The sequence below is a fragment of the Amblyomma mixtum genome, chromosome 8 (assembly GCF_055824585.1).
Source record: "Amblyomma mixtum isolate Tamu chromosome 8, ASM5582458v1, whole genome shotgun sequence".
Taxonomy (NCBI): domain Eukaryota; kingdom Metazoa; phylum Arthropoda; class Arachnida; order Ixodida; family Ixodidae; genus Amblyomma; species Amblyomma mixtum.
In genome coordinates this window covers 86,764,035-86,784,399 of record NC_143019.1, presented here as the reverse complement: position 1 = coordinate 86,784,399, position 20,365 = coordinate 86,764,035, and the positions used below count along the sequence as shown (strand labels likewise).

The 20,365-nt window shown below is 43.2% G+C and overlaps 1 protein-coding gene across 1 annotated transcript in view; it reads right to left on the bottom strand.

The window, feature by feature from the left end:
* Positions 1–20,365, bottom strand: part of LOC149333344 (multidrug resistance-associated protein 1-like) — a 91,563-nt gene that overhangs the window by 40,830 nt on the left and 30,368 nt on the right. The window contains exons 9-15 of the mRNA XM_089558634.1: positions 16,434–16,596; positions 13,693–13,950; positions 12,257–12,460; positions 11,269–11,415; positions 6,118–6,211; positions 1,611–1,822; positions 183–359 (exon numbers count right to left, since the gene is read on the bottom strand). Of these exons, the coding sequence (XP_089414760.1) occupies positions 183–359; positions 1,611–1,822; positions 6,118–6,211; positions 11,269–11,415; positions 12,257–12,460; positions 13,693–13,950; positions 16,434–16,596 (1,255 nt within the window). The remainder of the gene's footprint in view (positions 1–182; positions 360–1,610; positions 1,823–6,117; positions 6,212–11,268; positions 11,416–12,256; positions 12,461–13,692; positions 13,951–16,433; positions 16,597–20,365) is intronic.

The window sequence follows — 20,365 nt, the reverse complement described above, 5'->3', positions numbered from 1 at the left end:
CGTTCATGGTCAGACTTTGCCAGCTTCACAGGCTGGTGGCGAAGGTAAAAACAAACCATAAGAAATTTTGAGCAGGGCCCGATGTTAGAACTAATTTTGAAGATCAGTTATACTTTCGTTACAAAAGGCAACACACAAGTGGTATAAATGAGCACGGCTAATCTGGCACAGCCGTGGCTTACCTTTTCCCCAACTTCCGTGAGGTCTCCGGATGCAAATGAAGCGATGTCTTTCAGGAGATCACAAGCGCTCAGGACACGCGTGTAGATCGCCATATCAAACTTCTTTCCGAACAAGATGTTGTCCCTGACGGACATGTTGTAGATACACGCCGCCTGTGGGACGCACGCGACGGATCCCTGCGCGAACAGAGGTATGAACGCTGCAGTTTGGAAAACCCGGTGTTGAGAGTGATTTATATTAACAGCCGCGTGTACTGAGTAAGTGCAAACAGGTACTGCTCTATGGCTTCATTAACAACTCAACGGAAGCTGCTGTCGTGTTACGGATATTTGATACAACTAAAACAGCCGACACAGCGCTTTCTGACGCTTCCTGTTGCAGCGACAAGCTAGAAGCATAAATGAGCGGATCTCAGATAAGTGTCATGCGTTAATCAAAACAAAAATTAGCAAACACTGGCCATTGTAGTGCTCCACAATTAAATATTAAAATACTGTTGAAATCTTTCGAAAATGGAGCATGGAAATAAATACTCAGAAGACTGTGCTCTTGCCGATTACAAGGAAGAAAAATCCGTTTTCCTTCAACTATTCCATCTATGGCGTTTCAGTTAAAGAAGTGCCAAGGTATAAGTATCGTGGTATTGTAGTAAACTCGCAACAAAAATAACCAATTAAATCCTCAGCTTTACGAAAACTTGATTTTCTTCGCCGTAAACTTGGGGGTGCACCTAGCAACTTCAAGCTTTAGCCTACAATACGCTTATAAGACCAAACTCGAATATGCCGCCATCTTTTGGGACTCCCATGAAAAAAAAAGACAAGAGAATCAGAAAAAAATAGAGCGGCATAGTATGTTTTGTATTTATTAGGTACAATTGAACTGATACCCCATCTTCGTTAATGGCAGCAAATGATATTAAACCTCTCCACGTCATACGCAAGATAGCGTATGACGCCTATCTTTCCTCCACTAAGTAATTCATGGAAAACTAGGCATCTCTCCATCCCGCTATGTTCAGTTTTCAAAAACGCGTAGAACTCGTCGTAATCATAATCACACTTTAGCAATATACTTCGCGCATACTAACCCTTTTAAATTTTTTTTTTCCGAGAACGATTGGCGAATGGAACGTCCCGCCTCTACCAGTGATATCGGCTTTTGATTTTGACAAGACACTTCGTGAGCTATTTTAGATTATATATGTACTACATTAGACAATCTTACTGTTCTCTGTGTCTCACGATGCAGCTGCTCTTGTATTGAGTGAATGTATTTTCCTGCACTCCCTGGCTGGACCCAAGTGAGGGTCTGCAGTATCGTAAAAAATAAATAAATAATTCGTCGAACTGCATGCTTACGCATTTTTTCTTTTTTCAGAGGCGGGTCTACGTTGAAGGCAGTGAAATGGACATGCACATGCTTACTTTTACGGTGTAGCGGCCGTGAAGGATGTGCATCTCGCCCAGAAGTGCAGCCAGGAAGGCTGACTTGCCACTTCCCACTGTGCCCACGAGGCCAACCAAGGATCCAGGGGGTATTGTGAGACTGACTTCCCGCAGGACTGCTTCTGGGCGGTTTCTATCAAAAGCTGACTCCGAGCTCCAGGAGAAAGAGCACAGCTCAAGACGGATGGAGCCTTGAATAGAGTGCAAATACATTTATCAGTGCACGTTATCGGTTTCCTTTTACTAAACGTTGTTTGTTGCTCGCGCAGCAGTTGAGATCTGTTGTGTTGAAATGGTTTCATATGAAGGGGCGTTGCTTCAAGAAAATCTCGATGAGCTTCAGGTTCATCACAAACGTTCCGCTCAACGTTTGATTTTGTCAAGATATCTCAATCATTGCACAGTATCAGTTAGTTCTAGTTGCTGATGTTTTTCAATAATAAGCATGCTTTTCGTCGTGATGTAGGCGTCTCTGTTCTTCATAATTATCGAGATGTGTGTGATATGGTGGAAGACCTACGCTTCGCATCTCCAGATGTGTAAGTTGTTTCTGTAATAAGTAATATTAGTGCGCTTTCTATGTTCTGTACTCCACTCTGTAGCCCAATATGCATGTTCTCTGAGTATCTCGACTCTTCTTTTTTACTTTTATGTGAGAACATAAAGAAGAGGTAATTGTAAGCCGTGACATTGTCACGCATCGCCATCAAACGCAGCAAATAGTAGCAACTGCAGTATGGCTGTTACTGTCATAGAGCCGACTTGTGCGGCATCGAGTTCAGGAACACTACGCGATTTATTTACCACTAATATCAATGCTCCATACTCACTGAGCAACTGTTACTAAAGTGCCAGCTTGGAGTCAATGCGTGTCAAAAAGTTCATTGAGTGGATAGAGATCTAAAAATAAACGTAAGTTAAAAATGCCGCAACGTGCAGGGAAGGCCACTATGACGACGCGCCACGTAGCAAGGAGTGCGCGAAACCGACGCAGATTTATAGACGACGGGCACTCGAAAGACGTGTGTGCCAGAACTCACGCCAAATTGAAATGGAGAAGCGGATAAACATGAAGTTTTTTTGAGAATGCAGAAAAATGGCCACAGACACGCATACAATTTTGGTCCAAGTGTACGAAACAGACGCCCTGAGCAGGAAATGCCCTGAAATTGGCTGAAATGTTTTTTTGGGGGTAAGAAAACCATGGATGACGAACCACATTCGCGCCGACCTCATGGATGTGTGACGACCGACATTATTGAGCGGGTGAGATAGATGCTGATGCAAAATCGTCGACTGTCTCTATGATGGATATCAGAGGAATTGAATAATAATAAGGGCAGTGTTCACACCAGCATTCACAAGTATTTGGGTAAGCCCATTATCTCTTCACGTTTCCGCTTGACGAGCAGAAGGAAACATGCATGCACCCTGGTGGACACTTATTGACACGTATTACCAAGATCCAACCTTCCTGCAAACCACCGTCATCTCTTGCTACCAGCTCGATGCCGAGTGGAAGTAACAAACACTAAAATCGTGCTCACCGGCTACCTGGGCCACAAAAAGAGCCACCTAAAGCAGCCCACAATCAAGACACTCCTGATTGCGTTTTTCCAGAGCAACGGCAAGATCGAGAACGAATTTGTCCCTGAAGGGCAATCCGCCAGCGGCGAACTCTACGAAGCTGTTTTGAAGCGCTTACTGCTGCGTATCCGGCTTGTTCGTCCACAGTTGTGCAGGATAGGAAAATGGAGTTTGTCTCATGACAACGCTCGCCCGTATTCTGCCGTCCGTGCACGCAACTTCTTGGCCCAACTCCATGCAAATTTTATCGCACATTCACCCGTCACCTCAACTGACGCCTGCAGACTTCTTTTCTTTCCTTCTCCTCAAAGGGTTCCTGAAGAAAACACACTTCGCGGATATACTAGACATCCAGAGACGTATAAGATCTCTACTTCAAATCGATCCAACGAGAGGCCTTCGCGGACTCATCCAAGCAGCTTTATCAATGATGCCACTAGTGTATTGTGACCGACGGATGTTGCTTAAAGGGTGAATTAAGGTATTTCGTTTTCGATGTCTTGTTTTATGCTTCCATTCAAGGAGCTTTGTAGGTGCATTATGTATCATGTCAGACTGAGATATCCAAATTGAAAATGCACAGCGGACCATTCATTCAAGTTATACCAGCGACATCCATTGATGCTTTCCATACGGAGATGACAAACGCCTACTAGGACGATGTATATAACAAAACCAACCTAAAGCAGCATATGACGTTTTGTGGAAATATTTGATGGTGTATGTAAGGAACTATTTTCCTGTTAAAAATACACGAGATACGAGGTAAGTCACAAAACCATACATTCGCCGGAGCTACTCCAGGGCAGGAAAAGTAAAAACTGTCTGAACGACACTTTTATTACACATAATATTTATATTCCCGAAAAATTAAAGAAACATAGAACAATAATGCACGTATGCAAGGATGCATTTTTCTTGCTCAGTCGATAACACTCATAATCTAAAAAGAGCGGTGATACCTAGATATAAGTTTGCCTAATACAGCCATCGATATGGTCAATCAGGCGCAAAGGGTGCAGAGGCAATAAGTTCGCCAGGTATTTAACACTCATCTCACAAAATCTGCATCTGACTCCAAACGCACATCTATGACTTTGGTCTTTGCACCCTTTCTATGACGATGTTGGTGGAAGGAAAGTTACAACAACATTTAAAGCATTATCAAACTCCACCTCTTGTGATGTCAGAAATGTCCAGATTAACAGTGTTAAACATGTAATTTAATTGCACCTCTGCCGTTTATGATTAGTTATTTATCCCATGTCTAGCAACAGCAACCTTCACTCTGATATACAGGTAAGAATTGTGCCCGTACTTTGCAGTAAAGGTAACAATAATCACTTTGATATGAACACACCAGTTATCATTCTTCCTATATTTTCCAAGGGGCTGGAAATACAATACTAATACGAATGAAAATCAGTACAAAATTGCAACTTATTTACCAGTTCCCAGTATGGACTCACAGTAAATCAACAGGGCTCACCGTTTTCCCTAAAAGCAGTATATATTATTCTGCAGAACATTTTAAAAAGAATATGCAATTATTAGATAGATTTGTACATGCACCAAGCCATTCGATCAAAAAACCATAATAGTGTTCTTGAAGAACCAACATTTAACGGGATACAAGCGTTAGCTTTACTCCTCAGGAAATCTTACCAATCACGAAAGCAGTACGTTCAAAATAGTAAATTTACATTTGCACAACTTTGCTAAAAGTGGTGCTCCCGTCGACAGCGTGCTTGATACTCTGTTTTTTAATCTTCATATCATACTGTTCTTTCTACTAACATTTACACATATTTGTAATTTATTCGGACGATACCATGTGCATATCTTGTGGAAATGGCAACCATATAAGCACACAAAACTATAGATGATCAATGTGCGCAAAACATTACTCAATCCACGTACATGAGATAAACACGTGGATTGTCTAATGTTTTGCGCACATCGATCATCTGTAGTATTGTCATCCACCAGCTAGGCCCAACAGAAGTGCTATATAAGCATACAGGGTGATCGCATATAACGAACCTGGAATAATGGTCAGACACAAATTCAATTTCAGCAAATTTGACATAATCTAATGTTGTATTTCTTCAGAAGAAGGGTAAGATACGTGGTGCAGGAGAAGCTCTTTTTTAGAAAACCCAAATGTCTAAAATGATTAAATTAAATAACTCGGCGTTCACCTTCAAGAGAACGTGGAATGGGATGAAGGTGTTAATTATCACACTGAAAGCATCGACGACTTAATTTTACTGTCGGATTACACATACATTTTACTGAAGCCAGTAAAACGTGCCTAATATATTTTTATTTTAATCCCACTTCACCTAAACAGCTCTACAATTAATGTGGGCAAAAACGACACCTTCTAATTTCTATAAACTAGCCGTTCTTGAGCAAAAAAGGTTTCGTGTAGTCCTAATCTGACAAGCATGGCCTTATAAAATTTTGTTGCTTATAGACTGTTGATCTGATTAAAAGGGAGCACAAAGGACATATCAGTACGAATTCCTAGCTGGCTCCTACGCATCAGTCTAATTCTTTCTATTCTTGCTGCTACTATCCACGGTTAAATTGCCCAATTAACAGAACCAATTGCTACCGTCAAACCATTACTTGTCAACAACCGTTTTCACTAACCATATTTAATGAGGATTTTGATGTCTACTTTATAGTGGGCCGACCTCTCCACCTTTTCCTCATTAAAATTTCCTTTTTCTCTCTCTCTCTCTCTACTTTATATGAGTGCGTCATATATCGAAGTAGTATGCTTCACTTTGTGATTAGTTGCATGCAAACAGTCACACAGGGATCTTCAGCAGAGAATGAAAAGGAAGATTACCTCGTTTTTATATGCCCCAAATTGTCAAGCGTTACTTGCCTTCCGGTAGCGTCTCCTCGCCTGTATTATTTTCCTGCAAGTCCCTCTCTTTCTCCGTGCATGCCGTGGCGATTCTCTGGATGCCGAACACTGTCTGAACGGCAGGACATTTAGTTATGCCCGTGCCAAAAATAAAGAAACATTAATAGAACACAAGAAAGCTTATTTTTTTATTTTGCACTCATTGCTTTGGCTGCTTTAGTGCATCTTGGGTGTGCTGTATGGGCATTCTATATGAAACTCAAGTTAGAAAATTTTATGTTGCTTAAACTTACATTTAGCATTAACTGTCGAGAGAAAGAGAAACCTTTATCAATGCGCTTCATGCACCCCAGGAGCGAAATGCTCTCCGTGCCAGAAAAGGATTCAGTGTAAAGTTATAAACAGGTAAGCGCGTCCTCCACATACACCCTATCTGAAACACAACACCTGCCCTCTAATGAGAGTGCTAAATAAATTTTTGATGATATTATATAGGGTTGCATCTATACATCAAATCGCAACTCCTGCTCTTTGGCTCGGCAGACAGAGGAAAAAATTCGCGGAGCGACCCTATATCCGCGAAAGCAATAAGATGCTTAGTCCGTTGCGTGTTGATGATTTGTACTTTGACTGTCTTGCTTTTGCCGGTTTGCCGCAGCCGTATTTCTGAACTCTAACCAATTTTATTTTTTGTTTCAGCTGAGCGTGCCTCGTTTAGGAGGTTGCGTGGTCGGTAGAGAAGTTCGAATATGAGTGGACAGGCGGGCAGCCATCTAGCCGGGAGTTTGGGTTTGGGAGATGGCTCATGGGCGCGGCGTCAGCTGTAAGGCTGGCGTGTCGAATTGTTCCTTTTTGCTGTTTCATTGTAATTCCTCCAAAGCTTGGAAGTAGATTGGTTGCTTGTGGGTGAAGCTTCTATAGTGTAGTGTTTACTGGAGGGAATGGTGAGAATGCGCTTCTGGAAGGTGCAATTGGCTAAGCGTGGGGTCAGGATGTGAATCCAGGGTGTCGACGAGTGGCAGAGTGCATCCCGCTATAATGTGGCGGGAAGGTAGCTGCTGGACGACGCTTCTTGCAGAGGGTTGCCGGAGGGCCCCTAGAATCTGCACGCTCCATCTGAAGACCGACGGATAGACAAACACCAGAATTTCGTATTTTGACACTGATGGCACTTTTGTAGTGGAAGACAGCACGATCGGCTTTTTAGAAACCTCAAAATATTCCTTAGCATCTGAGGATACAGCTGGAATCTAACTATCAAGGTGATCAGAAAAACGGAAGGTTCATATACAAATATATGAAGACGCTTTTGGAGAAGAACGAGTCGCAAGCGGTAATTCACACCGAGTAATCACGGAGACGTGCTTTCTGATTAAAAAATGAATGAACTGCGTATTGCTTTTCAATAGCATAATTTTGCACATTTTGCACACAACAGAAGGAAACATAGGCGCGGAGCTTGCGAACAACTTTCACGCTAAAGCGAAGTAGCATGAATATGTTCTAAGTTAGCGGGACAACCATCGTAGTAGCTCGGATGGGAGAGTACTCACAGTGGCATGAGGATATCATGAGTCAGCAAAGAACCAGGAACATGTGTTAATCGTTTCTTCAAACGCCTTCAAAATTGATTTTGATGCAAAGTGACTGCGAAATTGTTTTCCGGCTGTAATCGACTCAACGCGTAAAACACTAACGTTTTTTCGAGGCAACGTGTCTCAAAACCACCGGCTGTCCACATCCGACCCGACCTCCTGCGATGGAACAGAACCTTCATACCGCCCGTCTGCCGGCCCGCCTAAACCACGAGGCCCGCTGTCGCGCTCGCACTGTGGGTTGCGGCTTCTTAACGTGATAAGCTCCTCTTTGTACACGTCCAGTTTAGGTGAGCATTTTTAGTTTGCTCCATCCCACAGAACGCACTTGGAATACTTACACATCCGCCATGAGTTCAAAATGGCCGAAGCCTCACTATCCGTGCCTGGTTGAGGACGAAGCAGATTGCGGTCTTCGCTAGAGATACGAGGGGTTCTCGCAAAATTCTGATGGTGGTGCGACAAATACTTTTCACGAACATGCTATAAGGCTGAACACTTGGCGGCGTAACCACATCACGCAATGGGTCGTGTTCGCTAGCGCTCCGCCTAACAGTGCGAGCAAAAACGCTTTAACTGAAGACAGCTAGATCAGTGGCGAATAGACTTTGCTCCATTGTTTGCCCTGATGACCTCTTCCGCTGTTTCGCTTTTCCTTTGCTGTGTACAGTGTGCCGCATTTTCGTACTTCTGACTTGGCTCGCCAGCAGAAGCCTTCACCCGTGGCTTAAGCAGCAACAAAGCCGCCCGAAGCTCCACCAGTGCTTTCCGCTACCCGTCTCAGTTTATTTTCTGAGTCATAGATTGCTGTCGCTTATAGCTCGTTTTCCCTTGACGGCTATGTGACGCAAATCAAGACGCTTAGCGAACTCTGGCTTCGAGCCATAAGCAAGCATTCACTGCACCGAACCGCTGTGGTGGCTCAGTGGTTATGACTCTCGGCTGCTAACCCGAAAGATGTGGGTTCGATCCCGACCATGGCGGTCGAATTTCGATGGAGGCGAAATTCTAGAGGCAAGTGTACTGTGCGATGTCAGTGTACGTTAAAGAAGGCCAGGTGCTCGAAATTGTCCGTAGCCCTTCACTGCGGCGTCCCTCATAGACTGAGTGGCTTTGGGACGTTAGACCCTCGCAAAACCAACCACTGTACGCCGCGCGGCTCGTTTGGTGAGACGAAGCAGCTGCGTACTAAAAATTATGTAGAGCACTTAGGACTGCATACGTGCTTTGAATGCGAAGGCACTGTCTCATCGTGAGCTCTGTTGCTAGGTTTATTTAAGATTCCTTCCTTTCCAATTACACACCTACTTATTCACGAAACGCATGCACTAGATTGTGCATTATTCACCAAGAAGCAACGCTGTTTAGTGGGCCTGCGTAATGCAGGAACGCTCCTCTAGGCGCCGCTTCGCGTTTGCAGTGGTTGCAAGATGTGCCCCCGCAACTGCTAACCGATTGGCAAGCTTTACTTTCAAGCAGACAAAACCATTTACGTAAATTACGCCCTGTATTTTTCACTCTCCTGTTTTTCAACATAACCTACAAGTTCGGAGCTGATATTTGTTTTCCTGAGTGAATGATTCAAACGTTTCCATGTTAATTTTACAATTTCACTAATCTCCAGCAAGTATATACAGGGTGTTTCACCTAAGACTTTCTGCAATTTTTAAAAATAAGCTATTTGAATTATGATTATTTAAAACAGCGCAAAAGACAGGGACACAGATAGAAAAGACACACACAGCGCTGACTTACAACTTTGTTGTAAGTCAGCGCTGTGTGTGTCTTTTCTATCTGTGTCCCTTTCTTTTGCGCTGTTTTAAATAATCATGGTTCACCAACTAGCCTGCACGTCTACCCTTGTATTTGAATTAGATGCGCGCTTTTTCTGGCATAGCATTGTCAGTGGTGTAGTACATCATAATGCAGCTAAGACGTGCTAACTATCAGGCTTGTTAACCAATATTTAATAGTTAACTTTTAAACTATTACCGTTGGGCTCCTTAATTATTGAGAGGCATGTAGCCCACCGTAAGTCATGTCCATATCCGTTTTTAGAATTTCGAGAACGCGATTATCCTCGGCGCTGTGGCCCAACAAATTTTGGCTATTTCGACGAGTTACGTGCACTGGAGAGGTTGCTTTGCCTGCAAGCTTCTCAAACCGCATATATTTTGGCGCGATGTAGGCGAAATTTGTTGGGCCACAGCGCCGAGGATAATCGCGTTCTCGAAATTCTAAAAACGGATATGGACATTACTTACGGTGGGCTGCATTCCTCTCAATAATTAAGGAGCCCAACGGTAATAGTTTAAAAGTTAACTATTAAATATTGGTTAACAAGCCTGCTAGTTAGCACGCCTTAGCTGCATTATGATGTACTACACCACTGACAATGCTATGCCAGAAAAAGCGCGCATGTAATTCCAATAGCTTATTTTTAAAAATTGCAGAAAGTCTTAGGTGAAACACCCTGTATACTGCAGACTGGGCTATATGACTCACAACAGCGCATGTAGGTCTCAGTCGCCATGAGATTGTCTGTTATTTAAAACTTGCTTATTATTAGCTGGCCCATCCGTTATACATCGGAAGGCAAGCATTTCTCACTGAGAAATCTATTCTTGAAGGCTTAGACAAGGAAGGGTCTTTCTGAAGAGTCTGGTTGCATCTGGTTTCGTGGAACCCTGGTTTTAGGATTTCCAGACCATAGTTTTAAGTGTTAGTGAAGAGTATTTTTTTTGCTTTAATTCCAGAAAAAAAAAGAAAAGAAAAATTCTCATTGCTCATTTCACGTGATTGTGTGCTCGCACCTGAGCGCTCTCTGACTCTTATTTTGACCTCATTCATGCTTTTACACAGCTCAATTATTTGATTTCAGGTATTGTAACTTCTCTTGAATAAATTATCAATCTCTGTGGAGGACTGCATACAGCAGGCTAATATACTGTCCTGTGGTCTATCCTTCTTTTATGTCGTCCCCGTTTCTGTTACGCTCCTATTTCGCATTATACAGCTAGGTTAATAACAGAAATAGCAAAACATATAGGTGGACGAAATGGCTTTAAATTCCGGACAACGCAGTGAGCAGTGATAAGCAAAAGAATATGCGTGACCTTAAGATATATAGAGAGACGAAGGAGTAAGCTGACGTCAAAGGCATCCCAGCTAAAAATACTAGCTGCAAACAAAGGCAGCCAGGGCATGTAATGCGGAAGACAGATGGTCGATTATTGCTTTGCGTAGCGAAGTTGACTGTTCTGACGTTTCCGTGTAATAGTGGGGCCGGAAGTAGCGTGAAACAACGTTAATTGAAGGTGATAAGAATGTTCTGCAGTGGACACTACAAGGCTAATTACTACAGTGGCAACTTAAGTAAAACGCGAAATAGCAAATTTGACTGAAAGGACGTAATGTAGAATTTCATAAATTTTGCTTAAGCATTTTGCCCGTATATGATTCTCCGAATGCGAGCAGCCATGATCAGTTTACCCAATTTCAGCGCACACAAAATCCAGCGAGGTTCTAGAATGACAAATTAAATCACTCAGTACTAGAACAGTCTCCAACTCACCGCAGTGACCAGCTTTAGCGCGTAAGTGATGTTACTGTTTGTAGGATCCAGAATTGACAGCCCATAGATGCATGAAAATGACAAGGAAGCCGTGAGGGTTTTGTCTGGATAAAAGTAAACCAGTGTTCCAAACGTAATGATGATCATCTGCAAGCCATTGAAATAGACATTCTAAGTATGAAGATGAAACTTGTGCATGAACAAATTATTACAGGAAAAAAATCTATTTCATGTCGATTGTTTCGGACATGAGTTGTCCTTCAAAGGGGCTCTGAAATACCTTGTGGAGACAGTACATAACCTCGTTTATTTACTACATTGTGTCGTCATGAACAGCAGAGCCAGGTAATGCTCATGTGAACAAAGCAGGGAACCCCAGATCACGTGCGAAAGCTGGCGAGCCCTTTCTGACGACTTCTACGTGCCCGCGTCCTTCTCCGCCTCACGCTCCTGCATATGCCGGTGAAGAGATGGCTATTTGTTACAGTCCTTCAGACATCACGCAGCTGCCATGGCCGCGGCCAGTCAGCCGCGTCCCTACGGGCGGTCAGGAAACCAGGCGTACTGGAAAATTCCTGCGCGCGTCGCGGTGGGGCTTCTGAGGAGCGACAATCTTTTTTTTGAGCAAAAAGTGATGAGAGGTGGGGTAATGGCGCGAAAAGGCTGAAATTCAAATTGCGACTTGTCATAGCTAAGCTTCAACAAAAGGCGTTTTTAAAATTCTTGCTGAAGGATATTCCTGAAGCGCCGCTCTTTACCTTGCCAGGCAAGCCGCACATTCACTGAGAGCCCGTTTCAGACCCCTGCTAAAGGTTCACGAAGTTTATCATTTGGATTACATTGCAATATGAATGCTTAAATGTGAAGCCCTGGCAAAGGTTCCAGCGTACTGCTCTGCTTCGTTGGCTGCCAGCCATGCAAAACACTCACCATGCAGGCGCAAGTGCAACTCACTAGCAAAGAATGGACGCTGGACCGAGCTGCTTACCACTGATGTGGATGACAGGAAGATGGAATCCATAAATCCGTCGGTGAGGTTGGCGGCGAAAAGTTCCTTCACCTCGCTGTGCCTGAGCTGTTTCACTGAATTGGCATAGGCGTCTTCCCAAGCGTACAACTTCACGAGTCGCACGGAGGAGAGAATATCAGTCAGCTTTTTTATACGACCGTCTCGCCATTTCAGGATCCGTACCTGAAATAAAAGCAGAACCTTTAGATACTTTATCCGCCTGGGCTCTTAAATCATGGCATCAAAATTTTTCCGTTTTGGCAGAATTCGCTTCTAGCTGAGTTATGGTGCGGTAATAAATTTATTTGTCGCTAATTCAGGGTCCCAGAAACGTACATATGAGGCAGCATACTTAGCTGTGATGTTATTTAGAGGCTTACTTCACCTAGATGCTTTTATCAGCTTGGATCCTATTTCATAAAAACAAGAACACTATATTTATTCATTACTAGGCGCAATGGCAAGGCACGGCATAAAATTTAAATCTCATTTGTAGTCAAGTTAAGCAAAACCTGCGAAAAGGATACATGGAGGAAATGAAAATGACGTTGCATAAGTAAGGCTGAAAAGATGAATGCTCTTGAGAGAATTCAGTAATATCAGACGTGGAGAAATTATCCGTGTTTATAAATAATTTTGCTCATACAAAATTCTTTTATTCGACGGTGACCTGAAACATCACCCGAACGTAAAGACGCTGCCCACCACAGAATTTATGCAATGCACATGGAAGCTACGGGTTCGATACTGACGCCAATTGTGGCCCGCGTTTGACTACTAACTTGAAGCTACGGACTCGTAAACTAGAGGCAAAAGGCGTCTCATTCAGCGCAGTCCCCCAGACAAACCTTTCAGTTTAGCGGTCATTTTAAAGCAACTGACTAAGGTCTTACATTAAAAAAAAAAAACTCTGAAAAACAGACAATGGATGGCCTACCGCCAAAATGATGATTTTATTTATTATCATCGTTTCGTTTATTAGATTTCGCTTGTTGATTATTCAAAGATAGCGGCAAAGCGTGATGCCTCGTACTGGTAAAGAGGCTTAAAAATGAATTCATCTCAGCACAATTTTCTCTTTAGTTTTTAAAACAAAAACAATAATGCGCTCATTTTGTGACCAATGCAAGAATTGAAACTAATTCTCTGCATTTCGGAACATTTATTCCTCTGCGTTCCGACACATCCGACTACTTTTGAATGAACTTGACACGCAACATTTCAACTAGCTTTCGGCCTCGAGAAACCCAGGAATTACTGCCCCACATTCTATTTCACTGCGGCTTGACAAACTTTGAGTTGATGTTCACGATAAGTGGCTAAGTACGCGGTATCTATATAAATATAACTCACAAGAATGACTACATGTCTGAAATGTCCAAAAGCGTAGTTGTCAAAGTGTTGGGAGGCCTCACCCAGAATCTTCGCTGTAGCTGAACTGCGGCGGCGAGCAAAGCGAAGGTGAAGAGCTGCCATACTACACAGCACAGCACGGGCAACGTGCCGACAAGTCCAGAGAGAGTGTAGAACACCAAGGGCACAAAGATGAGGCCGACAATAACCCTCGTTGCGAGTGTGGCAGCCATGGCGACCAGCATGCAGTCTACTCCACAAAGAGACACGAAGTAGCCTGCGGGATACCTGGACAGCACACAGGGGCTCATGCGCAGCATCTGTGAAGAAATGGGGGGGGGGGGGGAGTAATTAGTAGCAATGGGCCACTGAATTGGTAATTTGGTACGCACTGTTACCAGCGGAATTCTTGTAAAAGCAAAACATACTAACGGCCTAGAAGGCATGAATTCAAAAAAGCATGGCGGCTCTGGCTTACCTTGTTCATTATATATGAGTCACACTTGTACGTTGCACTCTTGGTTGCCTCTCCAGTCGTTATCCTTCTCGTAAAATGTCCGAGAGACGGGGGTATGCGTCCTCATTTACAATAGGAACGCAACCCAGTCGTTGCAAGTTAGACGCGAATGGGTTACACCGAAATTTGACATCGCATCAATTGAGCTCATGGTGCTGGACGTAAAGGATTTGGTTATATTTAGCCTAAATTTGACTGAAATCGGTTTTCGCATTAATCGGGCTGTGAGTGCCATAAGCATTGGTGAAAGTCAATGTTTGCATAATTATGCCTCGGGTCATTTCGACCAAATTTTATCACAAGCGAGAGGTGATGGATTCGCTTTCATAAAAATTGAAGGATATAGAAACTTCACGCATTAGTGGTTACAGTAATGAAGTAACTATGAAGTCGAAAGTTGGATGAAGTCTTTTCGTGGTCAGGGACATTCATACTGAAAGTTAGAAATTGACGCAGCCTAAAAGGAAAAACAACAAACAAAAAATGACATTTCGGCTCTCTTACAGGAGCCTTGTTCACAATAGAATGACACAGGCAGGCCATCGGAATTACATGAGCTTGAAAAGAGGCCGCCGGGAGCGTGTATATACAGCGTTTAGATTTAGAGTGTTGTGAAAGAGGGTGTAACTGGTGGTTTGAATCAGTAAGCATTCGAGGTGACGGCGACGGAAGACAATCTTTTCACTTGCCAGCACGTGGGCCCTACCCCTAGTCGATATCGTGTCAAATCGATGCGGAGTGTTCGTCGATAGCGTTGCAGGAAAACAAAAAGTAAACTCCAATGCTGTCGCCGAACACTTCGTACCAGCCGGGAACGACATCGATCGGGGAAGGGCACAGGTGCTGCCAAGTGAAAAAAATTTCTTGCCTTCCCTTCACATCCAGCCCTTTTTCATTGAAACGGCAAGTCACACCCTTAATAGCAACACTGGAAATCTAACCCCAGTATACACACGCTCCGTGCACCCTATTTGCAAGCGTATTTAAAGCATATTTATCCCGATGTACTACCTTTGTCATCGCATTGTAAACAAGTCTCCTGTACAGGAGCCGAAACGTCATTTTTTGTGTCGTTTTTTTTTTACTTTTGGTTGGCGGTCATTTTTAAGTTTAAATATGAAGAAACTACTTTTGTGCCCCACATAGCAGCATAACAATTTGTTCTGTGAGCAGCTGTGGTGACGAGAAACATAGACAGAGACAGAAAAAGAATGCGTCTGTCGAGTGTCTTAGAAGAATGGCGCGAGCGGTAAACGAAATATTCAGTGCAACACAAGGGCAGAAAGATTTCTACAAGGAAAGTAAAAAGTACAAGCGAGAGTGCTCAGGCTATGTTTTGAAAAGCGCTGCGATATGAAGCAATTATCTTCACTGAGAAAGCCGGAGCATATGATGCAATGAGAAATAAGGTGAGCCAAAATTTACTGGAGGCAGTTTGCGTTGCCATCAAGAAGGCAGCTGGCATTTAAATGCTGCAAGTCGAGTCTTTTCCATCGTGATTTTAACTTCCCGCATTTAATTTCGGCTCTGCAGTATTGGCAGCATTGATTTCTTTTAAACGCTTTGGTTCCAGAATAAGCATGGCATGGTGGCACAGTTATTGATCTTCATATTTCTCGAGATGAAATAAAAAATCTTACTGTCAAAAAAGATTCGCACCTGAGATTACGACAGCGTACAATAAGATTTTTACAGGAAGAACACAACTCTAGCTCTTCGATAAAAATAAGCTCAGCTGAGTGCAGTAATGGTAAGCGGTTGAGGTGCGCTTCAGTACGTAGGATCAGCCAATAGCAAAGCTGTCCTGATCCATAAAATGAATCGACAGTGGCAGTATTCAAGCATCCGAGGAACGAATCATTTATAGAAGGTTCCTGCTCGGAATAACATTTAAAAGAGGAACCAGATTGGTCATGGCTCTCCACGTTCGTCTCGTCCTCGTCTAATACTGCTTGCACACGGCTAGTTCGATGCATCCAGTGGTCTAGATCCAGGGGGACATTTACGGAAAGCTCCTACAGAGAGTAGTTTGGATGGAGGTACAGAGGTATCTTTCAGAAATTCATTCTTTGCTTCCCTGAAATAAATCGGGAGAAATGTGGTTCTCTGAAATATTGTTCCTTCAATGAGAAGAAGCAGGTCACCGAATTCCTCCTGTCCGTCGAGTTCATCCTTGAGCGGATCCCGTGCGGCTGTCTAAGAAATTCAAGACTTAAGTTCCGCGCTTTCAGGAATTTCTGATATCACCTGTGCTGTGTTCACTTAGTAGGCGTCTCGTGTGCATACCTTTTTGAAGATAGCGCCAAAACACACAGATTTGATCTTCATGGCCAAAGTGTAGGCGAATACGGCCTCGACGCTTCCGAGAAGGAACTCTACGACACAGCTTGCCACAAACAGCGCAGTCAGTATGGACACTGCGGATAATGTTTCGGCTCCCAGTAGCATTCTGAAGAGTAAAACATCTCATTAGACACAGTGATGCAGTCTAAACTCTTCGAGGTGTGAAGAAGAAGATGAGTGAATGTTACTTAAGGCTTCCTCCTGTTCTAGTCGGTATGGTATACTGAACTGGTCAAAAAGGAACACATCAGAGAAGTGCACACGAGAAACTGGTTCATTTTTTCCTTCACCCAAAATACTATATAGGATCTCCTTGGATCAGATTTAAAGAAAAGACGAAAGACGGCAAAGATACAACAATGAAGCGGACAGCGTCACAAAGGTTGCGGTCTCTCATGCGATGCGTCTTGTACGTGTGTCAGGCGGAGTAAGAGCTACCATGATCCAGGGCCCCGAATTCCATCTTGCTCAAATTCATTTGAATTCATCTGAGTCAGGATTAGAGCCGCCACATCAGAGAAATCTGTCTATTCGTTTATACATCCGTCTCTCCATGTTAAGTTTCAGATGGTAGGTGGCGAAGTAGAGATAGAAAAATCTGCCACTCCATTTTCACTTACCCATGAGAGGGGCGATAGAGAAGGCAAGAATGACAAGGAAGAGACAGAAAGGTTGGTAGGTGAGGAAAGGGTAAGGGTGAGTGAAAAGGGATTGGCATGCCATAAAGCGATTGCTGGAATGGAAGGGGAAAGCGGAGCGTGTGTAATGGTGTTTTCAGATGATGATTCATGGACTTGATCACGCCGCCTGCTCGCAAAGCTTGAACTCGTAAGCGGCAGCACGCTGCTCCGTCCAGAGGGAAACTAGTGCAGAAGCATGCTATGGAGCATCAATCGCATTGGTTGTTTACACCTTTTCGAAGATATTTGAACGCACGTACTTGTACGACAAATGAGCAGACGAGCAAGGGACACATACAACCTGTGCAGTGCTCAGCCTCTTACTGTTATTTCTCTCACATGGAGGTCACGATTTATATCTGCAAGTGTTCTCAATAGTTCAAAATGGAACTAAAATAAGGAGGAATAACGCTTCAAAGAACAAACATTGCCAAAATACATGTCCGCGATTAAAATAAGAACCCTGTCTCTGACATGGATGATGCGAAGGCAAGAATGAGGTGGATCTGCTTCTGGTAAAAGAAAACGACAACAAAGCGAAGATTTTAGATAAATTGGTAGTAATCGGCGCAATAAGGTGAAAGTGACCCAAGTGCTTACTGTGCGCAACCAATTGAAATCCTTTTGTAAGAAAAAGAGTGCCAAGGTGTGACAACCGTTATAAAAAAACTGTTCGAAAGAATTCCCTCAACCAACCGGTCTGGCGTTAGAACGAAAATGCACCCCAGCAAAGCAAAGCATTTAAAAAACAAGTGAGGCGAATCTTGCATCAAACTGTCTAAAAAAAGAAAACGCTAAAACATGCCGCAGTAAAGCAAGCCAGTTAGAAACATTAGGTCATGCGTCGCTGTTCAAAATGAAAATTCTTTCCTCACAAGTAATACTCATTGTCTCGTGTCAAATTTCTTATTATACTTAGATATATAAAAGACCTCAGTTACTTTTTGGTCTGTCTTTGTTTCGGGACGCGCTCGAATTGCAGTCCCGGTAAAAAAGTGTTTCCTTTTGTATAAAGAACTATTCTCTTTACGGCGTCCTCCACTGTTTTTTCAACTGCGTGTTGATTTCACGCAGTCTTTTATCTACATTAATGCGTTTTGCCCAATGTATAGGAAAGTGCTTCGAGTCGAAGGCTTTAGACAACATTTTCGCTGAATTCAAGAGGCCGTCTATCTTGTTTCTTCTGACAATGGCCCGCTTCAATGTTAGTTGGCATTATTTTTGCTATATTTGGATCCAGTAAAAACCATAAGGTGGCAAACAAAAAGATTATTTAAAAAGCAGCTTCTTCACGCTAGACCATTAAAACGAACGCAATAGCCAGTTTGTACTTGCGCCCTTTTGACTAAAGAGCACACAGAACTATACTGTTCCTGTGTATTTTATATTCACGTCTTTCACATCTTTTCACATCCTGTAATAATGCTGCGCTGTGCAGAACAGCATGTAGAAGTATCAACGTAAGGACTGGATATTTTGGATTATTAAGTAGACAAGCTGAATAAACAGTTGAGCTCCTCTTCGAAATAGGAGTGCGTCCTTTTGCTCTGCTGTTACAGGTATCAGGAATCTCTTTGATGAAAACTAGAATATACCAGTTTCCTTTCTATGCACCGTGAGCAGTATTCGTGTCTACCAAAACGTGCATAGATTTCGAAAAACTATCCCAAGTGAGCAAAACCTTGAACCAAAAAGGTGAACAACGAGTTTTTACAGCGTGAGCTGCTAAGCCATGTTACAGTATGACGTTCCCGGGGAAGACGAAGTCGCGGTAGAATGCGCGCCTGGGGAGAGAGCTAGGCGCGTGCAAGTGCGAGCCTTTCTGACTTTGTATCCACCTCAGCGGAGCATCAATGTCTGTGATGACGTGGCGATCCGGAGTGGCCGCCGGAATGCTAAAACGGCGGGGGGCTACTCGGCGCATCACAAGTTTTGAGAGCAGGCACATGGACGCCGCCAAGGTCGAGGAGGTGCGTTGTGTTGTGGACGCTGCTTCAGCCGCATAGCAGTAGCGAACGTATCCCGCACCAGCAGAGAGTGTACTACGCTTTCGCGACTACGATACAGATCAATCCGCTCTTGTATGACACAGGTGAAGCACAGGTGATGACTTCCGGCGGTATTTGCTTTCTTTTTGATATTTTGGATATGATTGTCAATTTTGTTATCAATAATGACTATAGCCTCTCGTCTAGTTGGGCTTTTCACGGCAGATATACCTGACAACGTAGGACCTCACGTGCTTTACAGGACTTTCATGGTGAAAAAACAGCTCGATCTAAACGGAACACTCAAGAGAAAGAAGACACCACAAGCACTGAGTCTCAACTGAAGCATTATTGAAAAGGCAAGGGGATAAGTGCAGGGAACAACCGAAAACTGCGCACAACACATCACGGCCGCGTGAAGACAAGACGCAATACATGCAAAAAAAAAAGAGGATAAGTATAGAATGTTACTACCCAGGAGCAGAGCATGGCCCGTTATGCATTTTAGGCTGTTTCTCAGCACGAATATCCGCCAAGCAGCCCACCTTCTGCTTTACCAATCTACAGGACTAAGTTGAACACTGATTAACGACAAAACAAGCCCACAAAAGCCAAATAACAAAAAAAACTAGTAGAATCCCACCCATTGTTGAAACCATTCGGGAAACAACATAAGTCGTTTTGTAATTTTGAAAGTTTAGTTGCCAACCTGGCTCATTATAAACAGATTGAGCATGTGTTCTAGAATAAACAAATCGGCTGCTAAAAACGAAGCTCGGCACGCTCCACAAAAGTTGTACCATGTCGCACCCTTCGCATAAGTAGAGACGACATTTTCTGCAGTTCACAGATATAGCGTTACCACCTGCGGTCTCTGCAAACCATTACCAATAATTTTAAGGTAATTAAAATGGCAGTGTTTTAACTAGCATACATGGATAATGATAGAAAAATGCACAAGCATTCAGAACAGAGTACATATCATTACTGGACAGATAAATATTCTCTTGCTTCCTGGCATGCTGGATGGATGAGAAAAAAAGAGCATAGCATATTTCTTAGATTTGATAATTCTGTGAGTTTGATACATGATGTAAATAAAACACCCAAAAATTGGAATAGACTGTTAAGTAACGGCGCAACAAATTTGAAAGTTAAATCACATAGGCCAAAAATTGGAATAGACTGTTAACTAACGGCGCAACAA